At 48.0% G+C, this 18,980-nt stretch overlaps 1 protein-coding gene across 2 annotated transcripts in view; it reads right to left on the reverse strand.

The window, feature by feature from the left end:
- The window catches only part of LOC147113792 (dedicator of cytokinesis protein 2-like), an 80,211-nt gene extending 68,137 nt beyond the window's left edge, over positions 1–12,074 (reverse strand). For both annotated transcript variants that reach the window (XR_015079272.1, XM_085995118.1), the window contains exon 1: positions 11,999–12,074. Coding sequence is in view for 1 of the 2 variants with exons in the window: in XM_085995118.1 (XP_085851244.1) it covers positions 11,999–12,040 (42 nt within the window). In the remaining variant the exon portion in view is untranslated. The remainder of the gene's footprint in view (positions 1–11,998) is intronic.
- Positions 12,075–18,980: the final 6,906 nt, after the last annotated feature.

Below are 18,980 nucleotides of genomic sequence, written 5' to 3' on the forward strand. Positions count from 1 at the left end.
TCTGGACATCATGCTCACAGCTCTGGAGGTGAGGCGCAAGATCTTGTTTCCAGACAGTGGGAGGAAAACAACCCACCACGACTACACCAAAGCCTGGAAGCAGATCGCCCAGAGGGTGACATTCACCGGCGAGGCCCCCAGGACCCACACACAATGCCGTAAGAAGTACAACGATCTGACCAGGATTGTGAGGGTGAGTAGCCTTTCCAGTCTCCTCCTCATTCTTGCATGTACACCTGACATGATGGGCAAAGGGACCTGAAAGTCCTTTTGGCCAGCCCTCAGCCAGCAGCATTGGGACAGTCATGAGCATCAAATGGCCATTCGGCACTCTACACTTTGGCCAAGCTATTCCACCATGGGAGGCAGTGCACACTACATCAGGGCTTCACTCTGTCCAAGCTATTCCACCATGGGAGGCAGTGCACACTACATCAGGGCTTCACTCTGTCCAAGCTATTCCACCATGGGAGGCAGTGCACACTACATCAGGGCTTCACTCTGTCCAAGCTATTCCACCATGGGAGGCAGTGCACACTACATCAGGGCTTCACTGCGCCCTTACAGCCCGTCCTTTCTCTTGCAGGCTAAAGTAGCGTTTAATCGCCAGGCCCGTGCCAGGGGTGGCCGCGCCAAGCTGCAGGAGCTCACTCGGCTGGAGGAGCGCGTGTGTGTGCTCATGGGAGCACGTGTGATTGTCCCCACAGCGTGCGGTGTATCCGACCCTCCACTGCCCGGCAATGGTAAGGACCTCGCCTTTTGGCCCTCTCGCGTCGCACTGGCCCATCCGAGCTATCTCCTTTGCCACTGTCCCACCAATGCGCTGAATCCCACCAGTCCTAACTCCCTCGCTGACGCCGTCTCCTCACTCTGAAGCTACTCTTGTGCATTCCTGCTTTCAGCTGGTGACGACCAGGACCCTGAGGCTGCCAGTGACAGCACCTCCAACCAGGAGGAGGAGGAGGAGCAAGCCGGACCTTCGGGGGAACAGTCACGTCCCGCAGGAGAGGAGGAAATGCTCGACACCTCCTCACTGGACGAGTGCCTGGAGGAACTGTCGCAGGGCAATGCAGCTTCTGGGACCAGTGGCGTCCAGCCACCCAGCAGCCGTGCGCGTGGCCCGCGGCCTTCCCCCCAAAGGGGGGAAGGATCAGAGGGGAGTGCTGCTGCTCGGCAAACTCGCCGTCACCAACGCGGCAAGGGTCCCCTAGTTCGGCCCCCTCCTCCCCAGCGGGAGAGTCGCGACTCCAGTCCGGACACCTTCACTTCGGAGGAGGTGCGGAAGCTCGATCAGATGGCCGACGACTCGGACCGGCGCCACACGGAGCTCATGAGCGTGGTGGGGCGCATGCCTGAGGCCATCGAGTCGCTGGCGACCAGTGTGCGCGAGTTCGGGGCAGCAACTGCCGCGACTGGCCGCATGCTAACTGATGCCGTCAAGACCCTGGCGGATGTGATGCGCGCGCACACCAGGACCAGAGGGCCACTCACTGCTGCCACACGCGCTGTCTCAGGCAGGCATCGCCAGGGCAGGCGCCGCGCTGGACCATCCCAGCAAGCCGGCCGTCGGCTGATTGCTGCGGATCCTGCAGTGCGGGCCCGGCCGAGTGCCACCGCGCCACAGCACCAGCCAGCGCATCCCAGACGCCAGCTGGCCCACATTGCACCATCCGTCGCCGCCATTCCCCCTCTGGGGCGTCAAGGGCAAGCGGCTGCAGCTGATGGTGGCCAGGCTCAGGCGCGCCACTCAGGAGACGGCCCCTCGAGGCCCAAACGCCGTGTAGGCCGCCCCCCAGTGGCATCTGGCGGAAGGGCATCTGAGCCTCAGGCGCCTTCCCCCAGCCTCGCAGCAGCCACTGGGCAGAGCTTGCGAAGGAGCAGCAGGCAGGGCAGGGGAGGCAAAATGCTGGGCAAGGTCTCGCCCTCGCGGGCCACTCAGTAGAGGGTGTGGCCAGCTTTCCTTTAATATGGCGGTGGCCATCTTTATTTTGCCCATGGTTGTGCTTTTGGAGGGCTTTTTTTTTGCGTTAGGCCGACGTTGAGGCCCGGTTTCAATAAAGGTGGAGTGGCTCCTCCCCAGTTTGTGGGAGTGAGTCGTTTGTTGGGCTTTTTGTGGGGCCCGTTTATTGTTTTTGGGGATTCATGTGGGAAGGGCTTTTCATTTTTGTTTAATAAAAAATTATCTTTATTCATGCAGTCTCCATGGTTGTTCTTCTTAGTGTTTGTTGGCTTCGCCGGCTGAGGGCTTGCGGAGCGGCTGCATTCATCTTCCCTCATGGCCCCTGGCCATTCCCTGACAGGGGGCTTAGAAGTACCGTGTAATAAGGTGGCGTCGTGCGGCCCTTGGCCCTGGTCGCTCCCTCCTGGGAACGTACTCCTGCTCCTCCTCCTCCTCCTCCTCCTCCTCCTCATGCTCCTCCTGCTCCTCCTCCTGAGGTGCTGGTCCAACGTCAGGTGGCAGTGCCTGAGTCCTGCGGATAGCCAGGTTGTGTAGCATGCAGCAAACCACCACAAATTGGGAGACCCGGTCCGGCGAATACTGGAGAGCTCCTCCGGAGCGATCAAGGCAGCGGAACCGCTGCTTGAGGACCCCAATAGTTAGCTCGATGATGTTGCGGGTGGTTTGATGGCTCTCGTTGTAGGCCTCTTCAGCAGCGGTCCTGGGCGCGCGGAGCGGGGTCATGAGCCAGGTGCACAAAGGATAGCCTTTGTCCCCGAGTAGCCATCCTCTTGGGGGAGGCTGTGCCTGGAACATGTCATGCACAGTACTCTGCCGCAGGATAAAGGCATCGTGGCTGCTGCCTGGGAAGCTGGCATTGACTGCCATGATGCGCTGCTTGTGGTCACAGACCAGCTGCACATTCAGAGAATGGTAGCCCTTCCTGTTGCGATACTGCTCGCCATGCTCCAGAGGGGCCCGCAAAGCCACATGCGTACAGTCAATGGCGCCCTGCACCAAGGGGAATTCCCCGAGTCTGGAAAATCCCAATGCGCGCTGATGCTGGCTCTCCAGGGCCATGGGGAAGGAGATGAATTGGCTTCTCCTTCTGAACAGTGCTTCGGTCACCTGGCGGATGCAGCGATGCACGCCGTACTGGGAGATGTTTGCTATGTCCCCAGCAGCGTATTGGAAGGAGCCGGTGGCATAGAAGTTCAATGCCACTGTCACCTTCACTTCCACCGACAGAGACGTCCTGCACCTGAGCTTTGGCCGCAGATCTCGGCGAAGCAGGTGGCAGATCTCTGCAATCACCCCCTTCCGGAATCGGAGCCTTTTAACACATCGCGCGGCACTCATGTTTAGGTAGGAGCGCTGCTGGCGGTATAGCCTGACTGGGTAAGGCCTACGTGGCCGACGCCTGTAGCCCCCTCTGCCTCTAGCCAGGGCTGCCCCTCTCACAATACGTCTGCGAGCCCTACGGACATGGAGCTGCAGCTCCGCGTTGGCACCCCATGCAACCCCCATCAAATCCTGGCAAACACTCTAATTTCCAAATGGCCACTTGCAGCGCTGTTGCCTGAGTCCAAAAATACCTGGCTCTTGCTGCTTGAAACCAGTTAGCTATCCTCCTTGTTGTGTCTCCAGAAATGCGTTGCACAAGACTGTTTTCTGAAATAATGGATGGCCTTTATACTGGAGAGGACGTTCCCTTTAATTAGCGCCCCCCGGGGCCCGCGCTGGTTGTGTTGCGTTCCTTTTTCCAAACGCTCCGGCCGCCCGCCGCACAATGGGGCGGTCCGACTGAAGTTTGCAATCGGGGCGGCCAAAGGGCGTTGCACGAGGATGTGACGTCATTTTCTGCGCGCGCATCCGGGCGGGCGCTAAACTTTGCGCCGGCGCTAACGGGCAACTTAATTTGGGGCGGGGCGCAAACTGCGCTGCGCCCGGGCGCTACACGCATAGCGCCCGGAAATCACTTCTCTTAAGGCGCTAACTGCTGGCGCAAGCAACTGAAAATCTAGCCCGTCATCTTTAAGATTGTATTCCTTCTGAAATGCCTGAATACCTGTATTGTCATCTTGGCTTATCAGTCTACGTAGGAAGTCTTTCTTGCAATGACACTTGAGATTTTGGATAACTCCCTGGTCCATGGGTTGTATGAGAGAAGTTACATTTGGTGGCAAATAAATGGTGAAAATATTTCCAGAAACCAACTCGGATTCATGCGGATGGGCTCCACAATTATCCAGCAATAAAATGCATTTGCTATCTTCAGGTTTCCTTATTCTACGGAAATGTTCCCTCACAGATGGAGCAAAAGTATGATGGAACCAATTTGAAAAGATTTCCTTATCCATCCAAGCATTTGCTTGAGCTTTGTACTCAACAGGTAAGTGTCTCACATTTTTAAATGCACGGGGATTTTTATACTTCCCAATGACGAGAAGTTTAACCCAGTGTGATCCAGCAGCATTCGCACATGTTAGCACGGTTACACAATCTTTATTTTTCTTGTAACCTGAAGCATTAGCCTCACTAGCCCCAGCAAGTGTTGATTCTGCCAAAAACCTCCAAAATAAGCCAGTTTCATCGGCATTGTATAGCTGTGCTGGCGACAAATCATGTTGCTGCACAATCCAATTGAAATAATCGCAGTATTCTTCTGCGGCGTCGTGATCAGCTGATTTCTTCTCCCCGCAAACATCGAGTCGTCGTATCCCATGCCGTGCCTTGAAGCACGATAGCCATCCATCAGAGAAAGCACACTTGTCAGTGAGCTCCATCTTTGCGTAAAAATCCTTCGCTTTTTCGATTAGCATGGGTCCGGAAATCGGAATACCCTCTGAACGCTTCAGAGTAAACCACTTATAAAGCACAGTATCCAGCTCTTCAAGCTTAGGCTTACGAAGCGTGCGCCGTTTCTCTACACTCTTAGATGTCTCCGAGCTTGCATAAAACTTGAGCAGCTTATCCTTCTGCGCTTTGATGTCGTACATTGTTGACGAACCGATTTTGAATTCTTTCATAATGTGCATACGCTTCGCTCCCATTTCTAGTCGTTTGCATATATCAATTTTCTGTTTTAAAGTTAACACCACTCTCTTCCTTTTGGTTGGATCAACTTTTGGGATTTCCATAATGCAGTCCAATGAGTTGAAGCAGCGTTGGAGACACGCAGTACTGTACTGGAACCCCAAAAACTGGCGGATCAGAAGAGGCTACCGGCAGCGTGGGAGGGTGAGACTCCTGATGCAGGATTTCTGAGGTGATCAGAGTTCCGCTGGCGCCAAGAGGCCGAGTAGTGGCAGTTTGTAGAACTACCCCCACTGACGAACTCGGCAACTGTTGGAGACTCGGACTCGGAACCGGCAACATTGCCGGTTACTCAGGCGCTGTTTTCGGGGGGTGAATTCTGCCGGTAGAGCGAGGTTTCCGGACATACCACCTCCGGTTAAACCAAAGTTTCCTGTAGTGAAAAGCTGAGGGCAAGATACCACTAGTCACATCCTGCCAATTGGAGTACATACCCATTATCCATGATCTCCGTCTCCTACCCCCCCTAACCAATTCCCTACACACGCCAATAGATTGCCTTCAATTCCGTGCACTTTCATTTCTGCTAACAGTATCTGCGTGGAACCTTATCGAGTGTCTTCTGGAAATCCATATAAATAGCATCAATAGGCACTCCCTTATCTACCACATTAGTGACTTCCTCAAAAAATGTAAGTAGGTTAGTTAGAGATGACTCACTCTTTACAAATCCATGCTGGCTCTCTGATCAGTTCATATTTCTCCAAGTGCTCAGTCACGCTGTCCCTAATAACAGATTCTAGTAACTTCCCCACAACAGACGTTGGACTAATAGGCCTATAATTTCCTGGTTTATCTCTCCTACCCTCCTTAAATAATGGAATGACATTGGCAACTTTCCAAACCAAGGGGACAATTTCTGAATCGAGAGTTTTGGAAGATCATGACTGGAGCATCTGCAATTTCTTCACCTACTTTTAATTCCCTAAGATGGAAACCATCAGGTCCTGGAGATTTGCCTATCTGTAGTCTTATTATTTTCTTCATTACCATTTTTTTAAACTTGTATTAAGTCCCTCCCCTTGATTTAATTTTATTTTTCCTCGTGTCACTGGTAATTTATCCTCATCCTGTACTGTGAAGACTGATACAAAGTAAGTGTTTAGCCAGTCTGCCATTTTCTGATTTTCAATTACAATAATGCCTGTGTCTGTCTTTAAGGGGCCCACATTACTTTTAGCCACCATCTTTCTTTTAATATACTTGCAAAAATCTTTAGTGTTGTCCTTGATATCCCTCACAAGTTTTTCCTCGTATTCCCTTTTTGCAGCTCTTACTACTTTCTTTGTATCCCTTTGCTGTTCTTTATATCTCTCCCAGTCCACGGGATCTCCACTATTCTTTGCATTCATACAAACTCTTTCTTGTAGTTTTATACTATCTCTCTCACTTCTCTCATTGACCAAGGTTGTTTAATTACACAAGTAGAGCTCTTGCCCTTTAGGGGTTTGTACAGGTCTTGTATTCCGCCAAATATTTCTTTGAACACCTCCCACTATTCATCTGTAGTTTTATCAGTTAATCATTCCACCCAGTCTACTGTGGTCAATTGCTGCCTCATCCTTTCAAAAGTCCCTTCCATTAAAGTCAACAAAAATTAAAATTGCCTGTTTTACAAAAGTCCTGTCGAGTACCTCCTCTGTCCCTCTTTGTTGCAACCTCTCTTAACTTCATTTTATTAATATTAATGACATTGAGGGGGAGGTTTAACCCCCCCCACCCCCTCCCAGGACGGGCGGGAGAGGGGATTGGGGGGGAATAAAAATGCAAAAATGGGAAAACTGACCCCTACCCACCTCTAACTTCTGGTTTTAAAGGAGGCGGGTTGGGGGCGGGCAAATAACCTGTTCTCCAGAGGCGGCTCCATTATTGAAATATTTAAATGAGCCTGCATGCCTCAAATTTTAGCTGTGCTTTAAATTTAACAGGTGTGGGTCGGGTTTCCCAGGGCTCGGAAAACCCAGCAGCTGAAGGGAGGCGAGAACAGCTGGATTCAACAAGTAAATGCCTTTCCAGCACTGTTTGTGGGGCAGGAGGAGAAGGAGTGCTTCCCCCTCCCCACCAGCACCCCTCCCCTCCCCCCCACCGGCCCCTCTAAGAAAACCTGTTTCCCAATACCTGGTGCCACAGGCCTTCCCGTCTGACAGCTAGCCAGCCACTTAATCTGGGAAAATTGACCAGCCAGGAAATGGAATCCAAAAATTTAAATCAGGTTAAATTCAGCAGGACCTCTGGGAAACCCATATTTCCAGTTTTCCCAGCCACTACACCTCCTGTTCGCTCCCTCCCCATCTCCCGGTAAAGAGCGGGGTTATTGTATCTGCAAGTTCCTCTTTTGTTCCAGGCATGCAATGTTAAACAATCTTTCTCCTCTGTATATTCTTTCTGAATTGAAATCAGGGTTTATCACACCGTTCCCTCTTCTAACTTATTCTTTCCCAGGCCTTCAAAACTGTGGAGCTCCTCATCTCCTTCAGTCTACCCCTCCTCTATAGATTGTAAAAAAAAACAAGCACGATATCATCAAAATCACTACTCCTTGATTTATGTATCTGACACATAAAGAAGTCACTGTCTATTAATGTGGAAATCTTGCTGTTTTTGATGTCACTGTCTCTCTCAAGCAATCTCCTCACTATTTACTCCGATCCAATTATACGCTGCGACACGCTTAAATTATTTTGAGTGGGTAAAGTAAAAGATTTGGGGAGTTCCACAAGGAAAATCCCCAACGTCTGCTGCTTATGCTGCGCTAAACTTGGCAGAAGCTGTGCTCCTATTAGTGTCTCTCGATGGCTGCCACTCTCAGCTACTTTTTGATAAGCAACAGAGGGAACTGGACAGGCCAAGCACCTCTCAGTCCCCTCCGCCACAGAAACAGAGAGAAAATGAGTTTGCATCAGGAGGTCAATCATACTTTTAAAGCATTGTTTTACTTCTAAATAAATATCTTTGAAACCAAATATATCCAGGATTCTCACTTTTTTCAAAACATTGCTCTTCATAGGCCCAATTTTGTGACAACATCCTTATTTAAAGTGCTGTAAACAGGGGATTCAGGCATAGATACAAGTGTCAGCAGAGGCTCAGTGGCAGCACTCTCGTCTCTGAGTCAGAAGTAGGCTGACACTCCAGTGCAGTACTGAGGGAGCACTGCACTGTCAGAGGTGCTGTCTTTCGGATAGGATGTTAACCCGAGGTCCCCTCTCAAATGGATGTAAAAGATCCCCTGGCACTATGATGAGCAGGGGAGTTCCCTCTGGTGTACTCAACAATAATCATCCCTCAAACAACATCACTATAAACAGATTGTCTGGTCATTGTCTCATTGCTGTTTGTGTGACCTTGCTGTGCGGAAATTGGCTGCTGCGTTTCCCACATTACAACAGTGTCTAAACTTCAAAAAGTAAATCATTGGCTGCTGTGAAGCACTTTGGGACACCCTGTGGTTGTGAAAGGTGCTAAGGTGCTATATAAATGCAAGTTCTTTCTTCTTTCTTTAAATGTGTACACATGGGACATATTCACTTTGGACGTTATGTTCTCATCACGCCAGCGAGAAATGCAATGGCTCTACATTGGGCTGAAGATAATTTAATGACTCGTAGGGCTGGATTTTACCAGCCCCGAGGAGGCGGGTTTGGAGGCGGGACTGCTGGGGAAATGGGAAAAATTGGGAGCGGGTCCCAACCCCACTCCCAATCCGCCTCCGAGCCATCTTCCCGGGAGGCGGGTCCCCAACTCGCGCAGGGACCCGTCTCCTAGCGGCGGGAAGGGGATTACAGCCAATAAACTGCTTGTTAACAGGTAGTTAACAGGCAGTTAAGAGGCTTTTCTGCATTTTCAGCCTGCTGATGCGGCCTTCCCAACGGCGAGCTGTGGGTCTGCTGCAGTGTAAGTGTGCAAATGACAGCTGCAGAGGTAGTGCAATGGGTGCAATGGTGCACAGGTAAGTATGACAGATGAGAAAATGTAGTGAGAAATATCTGCAAGTGACAAGATTTGAAGTTTCTGTGAAGCCTCATCTGATCGGGAGAATTGACAGATGGCTTCTGCAATCTCACATGCAGCTGCCATCTGTTTTCTCCTAAGGAGAGAGTCATTTTTGGGCCTGGGTGCAAGGGCTCACCTTTGGACAGTGATTGTCAGTGTTTGACAGCACCTCAATGCTGTCAAACACTGACAATTCATCTGTCAAAAAATTATGGGGCCTGTCCCTTTAAGAAAACCGGCAGATGAAGCATCATGCACTGACGTCATCTGACACCGGCTTTCCATTAATTGGCCGGAAAGCCCGCTAAGCGGGCTTAACAATGTCAATCAAGGGAAAATAGCGTCTGTTCGGCAAACGTCGCTGGGGACGGGACTAGAACCTGGAAGACAGCAGTCCCGCCCCCAACTCATCTCGGCAGGTAAAATCCAGCCCATAGAATCTTACAGCACAGAAGGATTTCATTTGGACCATCATGCCTGTGCTGGCTATTTAAAAGCAATATCCAATTAGTCCCACTCCCCTGCTCTTTCCCAATAGTCCTGTAATTTTGTCCTTTACATGTATATATCCAATTCCCTTTTCAAAGTTACGACTGAATCTGCTTGCACCACCCTTTCAAGGCAGTGCATTTCAGATCATAACAACTTGCCATGTAAAAACATTTCTCCTCATCTCCCCTGTGGTTCTTTTGCCAATTATCCTAAATCTCTGACCTCGGGTTATTGACCCTCCTGCCAGTGGAAACAGTTTCTCCTTATCTACTCTATCAAAACCCCTCATAATTTTGAATACCTCTATTAAATCTTCCCTTTACCTTCTCTAAGGAAAACAATCCCAGCTTCTCTAGTCTCTCCATGTAACTGAAGGCCTTCATCCTTCAATGTTGGTTGAAAGAAGAATGAACTTTATCTCATATCATGTACCTTCCTTAAAACCCATCTCTTTGATCAGGCTTTGGGACATTCCACCTAATCTCCTTTCGCTTAGTCTCCATTTTCCTCAAGCCTCTGTGAAGCACCTTGGGACTTTTTTTTCGACATAAAGTCACCATATAAATGCAAGTTGTTATCTGACCATCTTATGCTCAGGCCATCTTCAAAAGAGAGATGGTCCTGAATGTTGTTAATATTATAATAAGGCCCTGTTCAGACATAGTTACCATTTAGCTACACCAGACTCTGAGGCCGTGATTTCTGCTACCTCAGCGGGATGGGACGAGCGACGTCGGTGGCGGGTCCTGACCCCACTGCTGGCTCCAGCCCACTGTGTAGAATGATTTTACAATGATTGGGCTTGTTAAGCCCACCCAGCGCGTTTGCCGGCCAATTGAAGGAAGTGGGTCTCATGATGTCATTTGATGACGCGTCATCAGCCGATTTCCTTAAAGGGACCATGCGCAAATTGTTTTTGACAGTTATGCTGTCAGTGTTCTATAGCATTGAGGTGCTGCAAACACTGACAATCACTGCACAAAGATACATGGCTGCACCCAGACTGTCCCATGACTTCCTCCATATGCTTATGGAGGGAGTCACAGCACGCAGGGAGGTTCTCTTCCCTTGCAATGGGTGGAAGAGACCTCCCCAGGACACCAACGTAGCCTGGTTGCACATTGCACAGGAGGACACAAGCAGGGATGTCGTAACGAGGACTAGGCTGCAGTGGCGCAAACCTTTCAATGATCTCAGTAGATCATGAAATGTTCCTGCAAAACCACGCTCAGCCTCGTCCTGCTGTGCCTCTCATCACATCCCCGTCACTCTGCCTTCTCTACCCTACTTACTCACACCAACTTACCTTGCACCTCCACCCATCCCTCTTTATCGACATTATCACATCCCCATCTCACTAGCCACCACTCACACTCACCCTCATCCTACTGCAAGCATACCAACTAATAACACACAAGGGTAGGCACTTGGGTGTTTTAGCCAATGTTCATGTAAAGTTTCTGTTAATGTGGTGTCAAACATTGAAATCTTTATTTTCAACACTTTGCATTCTTGGACAGATCTGTGTGCACCTTTGGAAGTGGCTTAGTGAGTTCCAGTGAATGGTGAGACATAATGGTACCCTCCGCAATGGTGATGAGTGTGAAAGGAATGGCTTGGGCATTGTACGGATGCTTTATGGTGTTGGTGTGGGGTGGTTCCAACCTGGCGCATCATGTGGCAGCCAGGATGTACAGCATCAAGTGAAATATATCTGGCCATGGTGAGGCCATCCCTGGCCTCCCGGGCAGCAATGTGGTCGGGTGCTGATGCCCTGTGTCCTGTGCAGCATCAGTTGATTGCAGAGAAGGTTGGTGTTGTTGTTGCTGCTGCTGATGTTGGGGTTGATCGTGGTGGGATTCTGAGGACCAAAGTGAGATAGTTTCAAGGGCACTGATGCTGATGTAATAGATGGTAGGTGAAATTGAGATGACAGAAGTGATCTGTCAATGGTGAGAGAGGTTGTTCCAATGAGGCGACACTGGATAGAGAGTTTGCTCCAAACACTTGCAACTTGCATAAAGCTCAATCGGTCTTCCAAAAGCAGTAAGCAACAGTTTCTAAGCTTGGAAACTGAACAGCTGTGAGATGGGAGCTTTTATAGCACATTTCCAGCTGTCAAGTAAAGAGATGATTCCATGCTCATACAACACTCGACCGCCTTACCTGACGTGATCCCCGAGCAGCATGGACCCCGTGGGCGACCTTGTAAAATGGTAAGGTGAGCTCAAAATACTGTTTAATGGGCTGTTAACAAGGTCATAATGACCTGAATTGCCTCCCCCGCCTATGCGTGTTGGGTCGGTTCAGCCCCAACAGATCCGACATCTGGGAAAGTTGCGTGATGGCGGGTTGACCTGCTGTCAAAGAATTTTTTTTTACCACCCGACCTGTCACCGAACGCGCCCGCTGACCCCCTGAAAAATTCCCCCGAGTATGTAACTGATTTATCTAACGTTGACTGCCACGCTCTCCTACCTGTTGCTCGAAGTTCATGTTCTCCAGGAATCTTTGGTTCATGGTTTCTGCAAACTTGTTAATGGCTCGTAGAAATACTCTGCAAAAAACAAAACAATCAATTAATCCAGATTTATTAAAATGCCAGTTTACAAGTGGTAGGTGAGGGGATACACTGGGGCAGAGCCCTCTTTATACTTCTGGTAAGTGGATCAAACTTAGCCAAGGCAGGTAGGATGAAGGTCTTCTTTCTCTGAAGACTGTAAAGGTCCTCGGTGAAAGGAGTCTGAATGGTCTCAATCTAATGGGAGGGACAGGTTTTTATTTCCGCCTCCCAATGCACATCGGGAGCGTATATCCGTAAATTCCTCATCACCTTTACATATGCCCTCTGTTAGTCACAGTAGGCAGAAAACCGTGGGCTGGGACTATGCATTTTCACAATGCGCTCCCCTTGGTGTGCATCGGGATCACCAAAGCTGAAAATTTCCCATCGAGTCTGGCCCCACAGTACAAAGCAGCCCCTAACTTGGCAATGTCACTCAGAGCATCTGCAAGGATGGCTTGTATGAGGACACAGAAAAATCTGCACTGTAAAGAGTACTCTCCTGAGATTGAAACCAAGGCAAATTGTTAGGGCACAGCACAGGGGACTTCACTCACCATCTAACTGTTCTACACCTGACGATGTTTGATGCTGGCAAAAATGACAATTCCTGAATTTTAATAGGTATAAAAAAGACCAGGCTACATACAGCTGTCTCTTAAGCAGCAGAATAATACAATGCCCATTACACGTCCTGGCATGAAAAACAAAGGATTCTAGAACTTACTGTGTACAGGAGCCACAGGAGGTCCTGTGTTTCTCAATCACAGACAAGAATGACATTTCGTGAAATTTAAATGTTAGTTATAAAAATTAATGCACTAATCAATTTATGTTTGTCCACAATACACTGATGAGTCATGTATACAATCCATATGAAGACATTCTGCAGACAGTTTTTGTCGATATTTGTTTATAGACTTACTTGTGGTTCCTATTTGGATTAAAGTAATCCCAGAGAGCAGTTCGATTGCTGCTCTGTCACAGGCAGCGATGTCTGAAAAAGTGACGGCTATATTTCTCGTTAGAAACAGGTTAACAAAGATGGCTTTAGCTACTATCAGTTGCAGCAGCAGCTGTGATGCTCCACTTGACCTCTGTGCCACAGATTCATCATCTGTTCCTGATCATCAAGACAAAGAGCAGTGAGATAAGTGACCAGAAAATCTGTTTTAATGTGGCAACTGAGGGATAAATATTGGCCGTGACACCAAAAAGTGCTGTGGGATCTTTGGCGTCCACCTCAGAGGGCCGCATCGGTTTAACATCTCATCCAAAAGACGGCACCTCTGACAGTGCGGCACTCCCTCAGTACCACATATTGAAGTGCCAGCCTAGATTTTGTGCTCAAGTCTCGAGTGAGACTTGAAAAATCCACAACCTTCTGACTCAGAGGCGACATTTATCCTTCAACCAACATCACTAAAACATTATCTGGTCATTATCACATTGCTGTTTCTTGGACCTTGCCGTGCGTAAATTGGCTGCTGTGTTTCCCTACATTGCAACAGTGACTAAGCTTTAAAACTACTTTATTGGCTGTGAAGCGCTTTGGGACGTTCTGAGGATGTGAAAGGCACTATATAAATGCAAGTTTAGTCAATTTGCCCCCCCCCCGCCACCGGCCCATATTGTTTGCAATTTTATCAACAGTTCTTGGGTTAGTGCTCCTATCTGTGACTGGTTAAAATGGCTGTCAACTTGGTTGGGCCAATTATAAATCATTACCTCAGCTCTGAATAAACGAAGAAAAGAAAACTGATGCAAGAATCACCTTCTCAGAGTGTTGAAACATGTCTGGTATTGAAGCCCCTGCTTTCGACATTCTTATATATTTATAACAGAGATTTATACCACTTGTCTCACTTTATCAGCATGTGGGAGAAATGTTCAGGAGAGAATAGGAGACAAGTTAAGCAGGTCCTATTAATGATCTAAGATTTATAGGAGTCTAGCTTCAGGCGTTAAGAACACATATTTGTAATTCGAGCTGGCCAAATGATTTTTCACCCTTTAAAATGAATGTGGAAGCCCAAAGTCTATAATGTTACAACACTAAATTGTGATTAGCGGCTTTCTGGTGCCACCTGCTACTGACTGGCGGGTCTTAAGCAGCTGCCAGCAAAACCAAATTTGCCTTGTCAGATTCACTAAGGTCCAGCGGCCGGGAAGACCTAAAATAAACTGTGACCACTGCCCCTAGCAAATCGGCAGCACTCCTTTGATGCTGCTGCCAAGATGCATGAGACACACACCTTGGCGAACCATCGGCACTGGTGAAGCATGACAGCAATACAAGAACAGCTTTAGCCTGCGAGAAAGCGGCCGGAGATGGACAACCATCTCCGGAGATGGGGGATCGTAGCTACAAGGACAGATTGGAGAAGCTGGATTTATTTTCATTAGAGCAAAGGAGGTTGAGGGGTGATTTGATACAAGTCCCCGGGTCCTGATAGACTTCATCCTAGGGTCTTAAAAGAAGTGGCTAGTGAGGCAGTTGTTGTGTTGGTTTTAATTTTCCAAAATTCCCTATATTCGGGGAAGGTTCCATTAGATTGGAAAATAGCGAATGTAACTCCTTTATTCAAAAAGGGAGGGAGACAGAAAGCAGGAAACTACAGGCCAGTTAGCTTAACATCTGTCATAGGGAAGATGTTAGAAGCTATTATTAAAGACGTTATAGCTGGGCACTTAGAAAAGTTCAAAGTAATCAGGCAGAGTCAACATGGTTTTGTGCAAGGGAAATCATGTTTAACCAATTTATTGGAGTTCTTTGAGGAAGTAACATGTGCTGTGGATAAAGGGGAACTGGTGGATGTACTGTACTTAGATTTCCAAAAGGCATTTGATAAGGTGACACATCAAAGGTTATTGTGGAAAATAAAAGCTCATGGTGTAGGGGGTAACATATTGGCATGGATAGAAGATTGGCTAGCTAACAGGAAAGAGAGAGTAGGCATAAATGGGTCATTTTCTGATTGGCAAGATGTAACGAGTGGTGTGCCACAGGGATCAGTGCTGGGGCCTCGACGTTTTACAATTTATATAAATGACTTGGATGAAGGGACCGAAGGTATGGTTGCTAGATTTGCTGATGACACAAAGATAGGTAGGAAAGTAAATTGTGAAGAGGACAAAAGGAGGCTACAAAGGGATATAGATAGGTTAAGTGAATGGGCAAAGAGCTGGCAAATGGAGTATAATGTGGGAAAATGTGAAGTTGTCCATTTTGGCAAGAAGAATAAAAAAAGAAGCATATTATCTAAATGGTGAGAGATTGCAGAGCTCTGAGATGCAGAGGGATCTGGGTGTCCTAGTGCATGAATCACAAAAGGTTACTATGCAGGAACAGCAAGTAATTAGGAAAGTTAACAGAATGTTATCGTTTATTGCGAGGGGAATTGAATACAAAAGGAGGGAGGTTATGCTTCAGTTATACAGGGCATTGGTGAGACCACATCTGGCGTACTGTGTACAGTATTGGTCTCCTTATTTAAGGAAGGATGTAAATGCGTTGGAAGCAGTTCAGAGAAGGTTTACTAGACTAATACCTGGAATGGGCGTGTTGTCTTATGAGGAAAGGTTGGACAGGCTAGGCTTGTATCCGCTGGAGTTTAGAAGAGTAAGAGGTGACTTGATTGAAACATATAAGATCCTGAGGGGTTTGGACAGGGTGGATGTGGAGAGGATGTTTCCTCTTGTGGGAGAATCTAGAACTAGGGGTCACTGTTTAAAAATAAGGGGTTGCCCATTTAAGATAGAGATGAGGAGAAATTGTTTCTCACAGAGGGTCGTGAGTCTTTGGAACTCTCTTCCTCAGAGGGCGGTGGAAGCAGAGTCTTTGAATATTTTTAAGGCAGAGGTAGATAGATTCTTGGTAAGCAAGGGGGTGAAAAGTTATCGGGGTAGGCGGGAATGTGGAGTAATCAGATCAGTCATGATCTTATTGAATGGCGGAGCAGGCTCAAAGGGCCGAGTGGCCTACTCCTGCTCCTAATTCGTATGTACAAGATTATGACAGGTTTAGATAGGCTAGACGGGGAAAGGCTGTTCCCACTAGTTGATGGTACAAGGACTAGGGGACACAGGTTTAAGGTTTTGGGCAAGAGATACAGGGGGGATGTGAGGAAGAACCTTTTTACGCAGTGAGTGGTGAGGGCCTGGAACTCGCTGCTGACGGAAATGGTGGAAGTGGAGACACTCAATGTTTTCAAGGGGAGACTGGATAGGCACTTGAGGGAAATAAACTTGCAGGGCTACGGGGCTAGAGCGGGGGAATGGGACTGACTGGATTGCTCTGTGGAGAGCTGGCATGGGCTCGATGGGCTGAATGGCCTCCTTCTGTGTTGTTATGACTCTATATCCAGGCCCTGCCCTTCATCGGGTGCACCCCACAGCATCAGTTCTGCTGGGGAAACTGCATCAAGGACTCAAAGAATATGAGTCTTATTAGAGGAAGCATGCATGCCAACTGTCTGATTTTCACATGGGCATTCAGCTTTTTCACCCACCTGACCACTGGAAAGGAGTTGATTTCGGGCTCCATGGCGCAAAGTTTCAGTGCATTCACAGAAGAGGTGAGCGGCAGTGTGTTGTGGGGTGACTTCAAGGAGCCTCAAATCAGCTGTTTTCCAGTGGCCAATGCGAGCAGCATGATCGGAGGCTGAAGCAACGGTATCCTAGTGGTTATGGTGTTGGACTAGCAATCCCGAGGTTGTGCGTGCAAATCCCACCATGGTAAATTGGAAAACTGAATTGATTAAAATCTGGTGATTTGTGGTTTGGTACCAAATAAAATAACATTGAAAGATTATTGTAAAAACCCAACTGGTTCACTAATGTCATTCAGGCAAGGCAACCAGTCACCCCGACCCGGTCTGTGACTCCAGTGCCACACGACATGGTTGACTCTCAATGCCCTCAGGGCAACTAGGCATAGACAATGAATGCTGATCTTACCAGCAACATCCACATTCCAAGAAAAAGAACGATTCTGCCTCTTCCATGCATACTAAAACTGAATTATATGTCACTTTGTTCTGAGAACTGGTTTGACACAGTACCAAATTCATTTCTAATGGGACAGTTACAGCCAACAAAGAGCGGAGATTTCATGGCATAAATCAGAGGGAAAAGGTCACCAGCCAGTTGACTCCAGACTCCAAGTGCGGCAAAACATCAGAAAATGTGTTTTTGAAACTGAGCCTTCCAACCCATCTGCTCTGGACCCTGTGGTTCATGTAATGACTAAAATTAGTTTCCCTTTCAGAAAAATTTACATAAACCTATTCAGAAAACAAAACGCTGCAGCAAGCGGAATTATGCTAATATGGCCCACATACATAATTTGATCTTCCCACGACTAATGGGGGGATGGAAGCTTATATTTTGTGATTATGCGGAAAATAAGAGGCATTGCCAGTCAAATTGACATGCCACTGAACCTGGGTAGCATGTTACCGAGAAGAATTAGGCCACCAGGTACTCTTTTACTGAGGTCTACATACCGTGCCCAAGGCAAAAGGCACACAATCTCACCCTTACCTAATACTTCCATCAACTCAACGAGCCGGAGAATTCACATCACAGTTCCACTGCCAATTCAAAATTTATACACATTTTTGCTCATCAAAGTGAAGCTCATTTTAAAAAGGAGAGAAAGGGATAAAGCAAAGTGACTACAGGCCAATTAGTTTAGCGTCAGTTGTGGCGAAAATTGCTAGAATCCATCATCGGGGACAGACCAAGTGAGCACTTAGGAAAGTATAAGCTGATTAGGGAGAGTCGGCAGGGTTTGGCGAAAGGTAGATCATGTCTAACTAACCTAATAGAGTTTTTTTTGATGGAGTCACTGAGCTGTGCTTAGAGGAGGATCGATGGATATTGTATAATGGATTTTGAGAAGGCATTTGATAAAGTTCCGCATGAAGACCATGGAGACAACCTTGTGGCGTGAAAAGGAAATTGAGAGGGAGGAACTTGCATAAAAGGGGCATTCTCAGATTGGTGGTCAGGGACGTAATGTCCCTCAGGCATTGGTGCTGAGAGTCCAGCTTTTCACTCCATATATAAATGACTTGGATTTGGGGGATAGTGGAAGTACCTCTAAGTTTGCAGATGGCACTAAGCCAGGAGGTATACGGAATTGTGAAAAAGGGAGCAGTAAATTGCAAATGAACAGATTATGGGTGGGCAGAACAATAGCAGACGCAGTTCAACATACAATGTGAGGTCGTATACTTTCGATGTTAGTGTGGCAAATGGGAGTGTAATCTAAATGGGAAAACACTGGGCAACAGGTGAGCAAAGAGATTAAGGACTCAGTGATTTAGATCATTAAAAACTAACTTGCAGATAGAAAATATTAATGGGCTTCATCACAAAAGGCATAGAAAATAAAAGCAAGGAAGTCCCACTGTGATTTTGCAGTGCATTGGTCAGACCCCATTTGACGTGCAGTGTTCAATTGTGGCTGCCCCTCTCTTCTCTCTTAGGCAGTCCCTCGGAACTGAGGATGACTTGCTTCCACATTAAAAATGAGTTTGCAGGTGACTGATGAGTCCAATGCGGGACCTACAGTCTCTGTCAGAGGTGGGGCAGACGGTGGTTGAAGGGACGGGTGGGTGGTGTGCTTGGGTTGACGTGCGCACCTTGTGCTGCCTGCACTTGGCTTCCGCTTGCTCCCGGCGAAGAGACTCGAGGTGTTCGGCGCCTTCCCGGATGCTTCTCCTCCACTTTGTGCGGTCTTGGGCCAGGGATTCCCAGGTGACGGTGGGGATGTTACACTTTTTCAAGGAGGCTTTGAGGGTGTCCTTGAAGCGTTTCCTCTGCCCACCTGGAGCTCTCTTGCCGTGCCGGAGCTCCGAGTAGAGCGCTTGTTTTGGGAGTCTCGTATCG

This window comes from Somniosus microcephalus, chromosome 8 (genome assembly GCF_052327205.1).
Source record: "Somniosus microcephalus isolate GS21.2 chromosome 8, FLI_Smic_1.0, whole genome shotgun sequence".
Taxonomy (NCBI): Eukaryota; Metazoa; Chordata; class Chondrichthyes; order Squaliformes; family Somniosidae; genus Somniosus; species Somniosus microcephalus.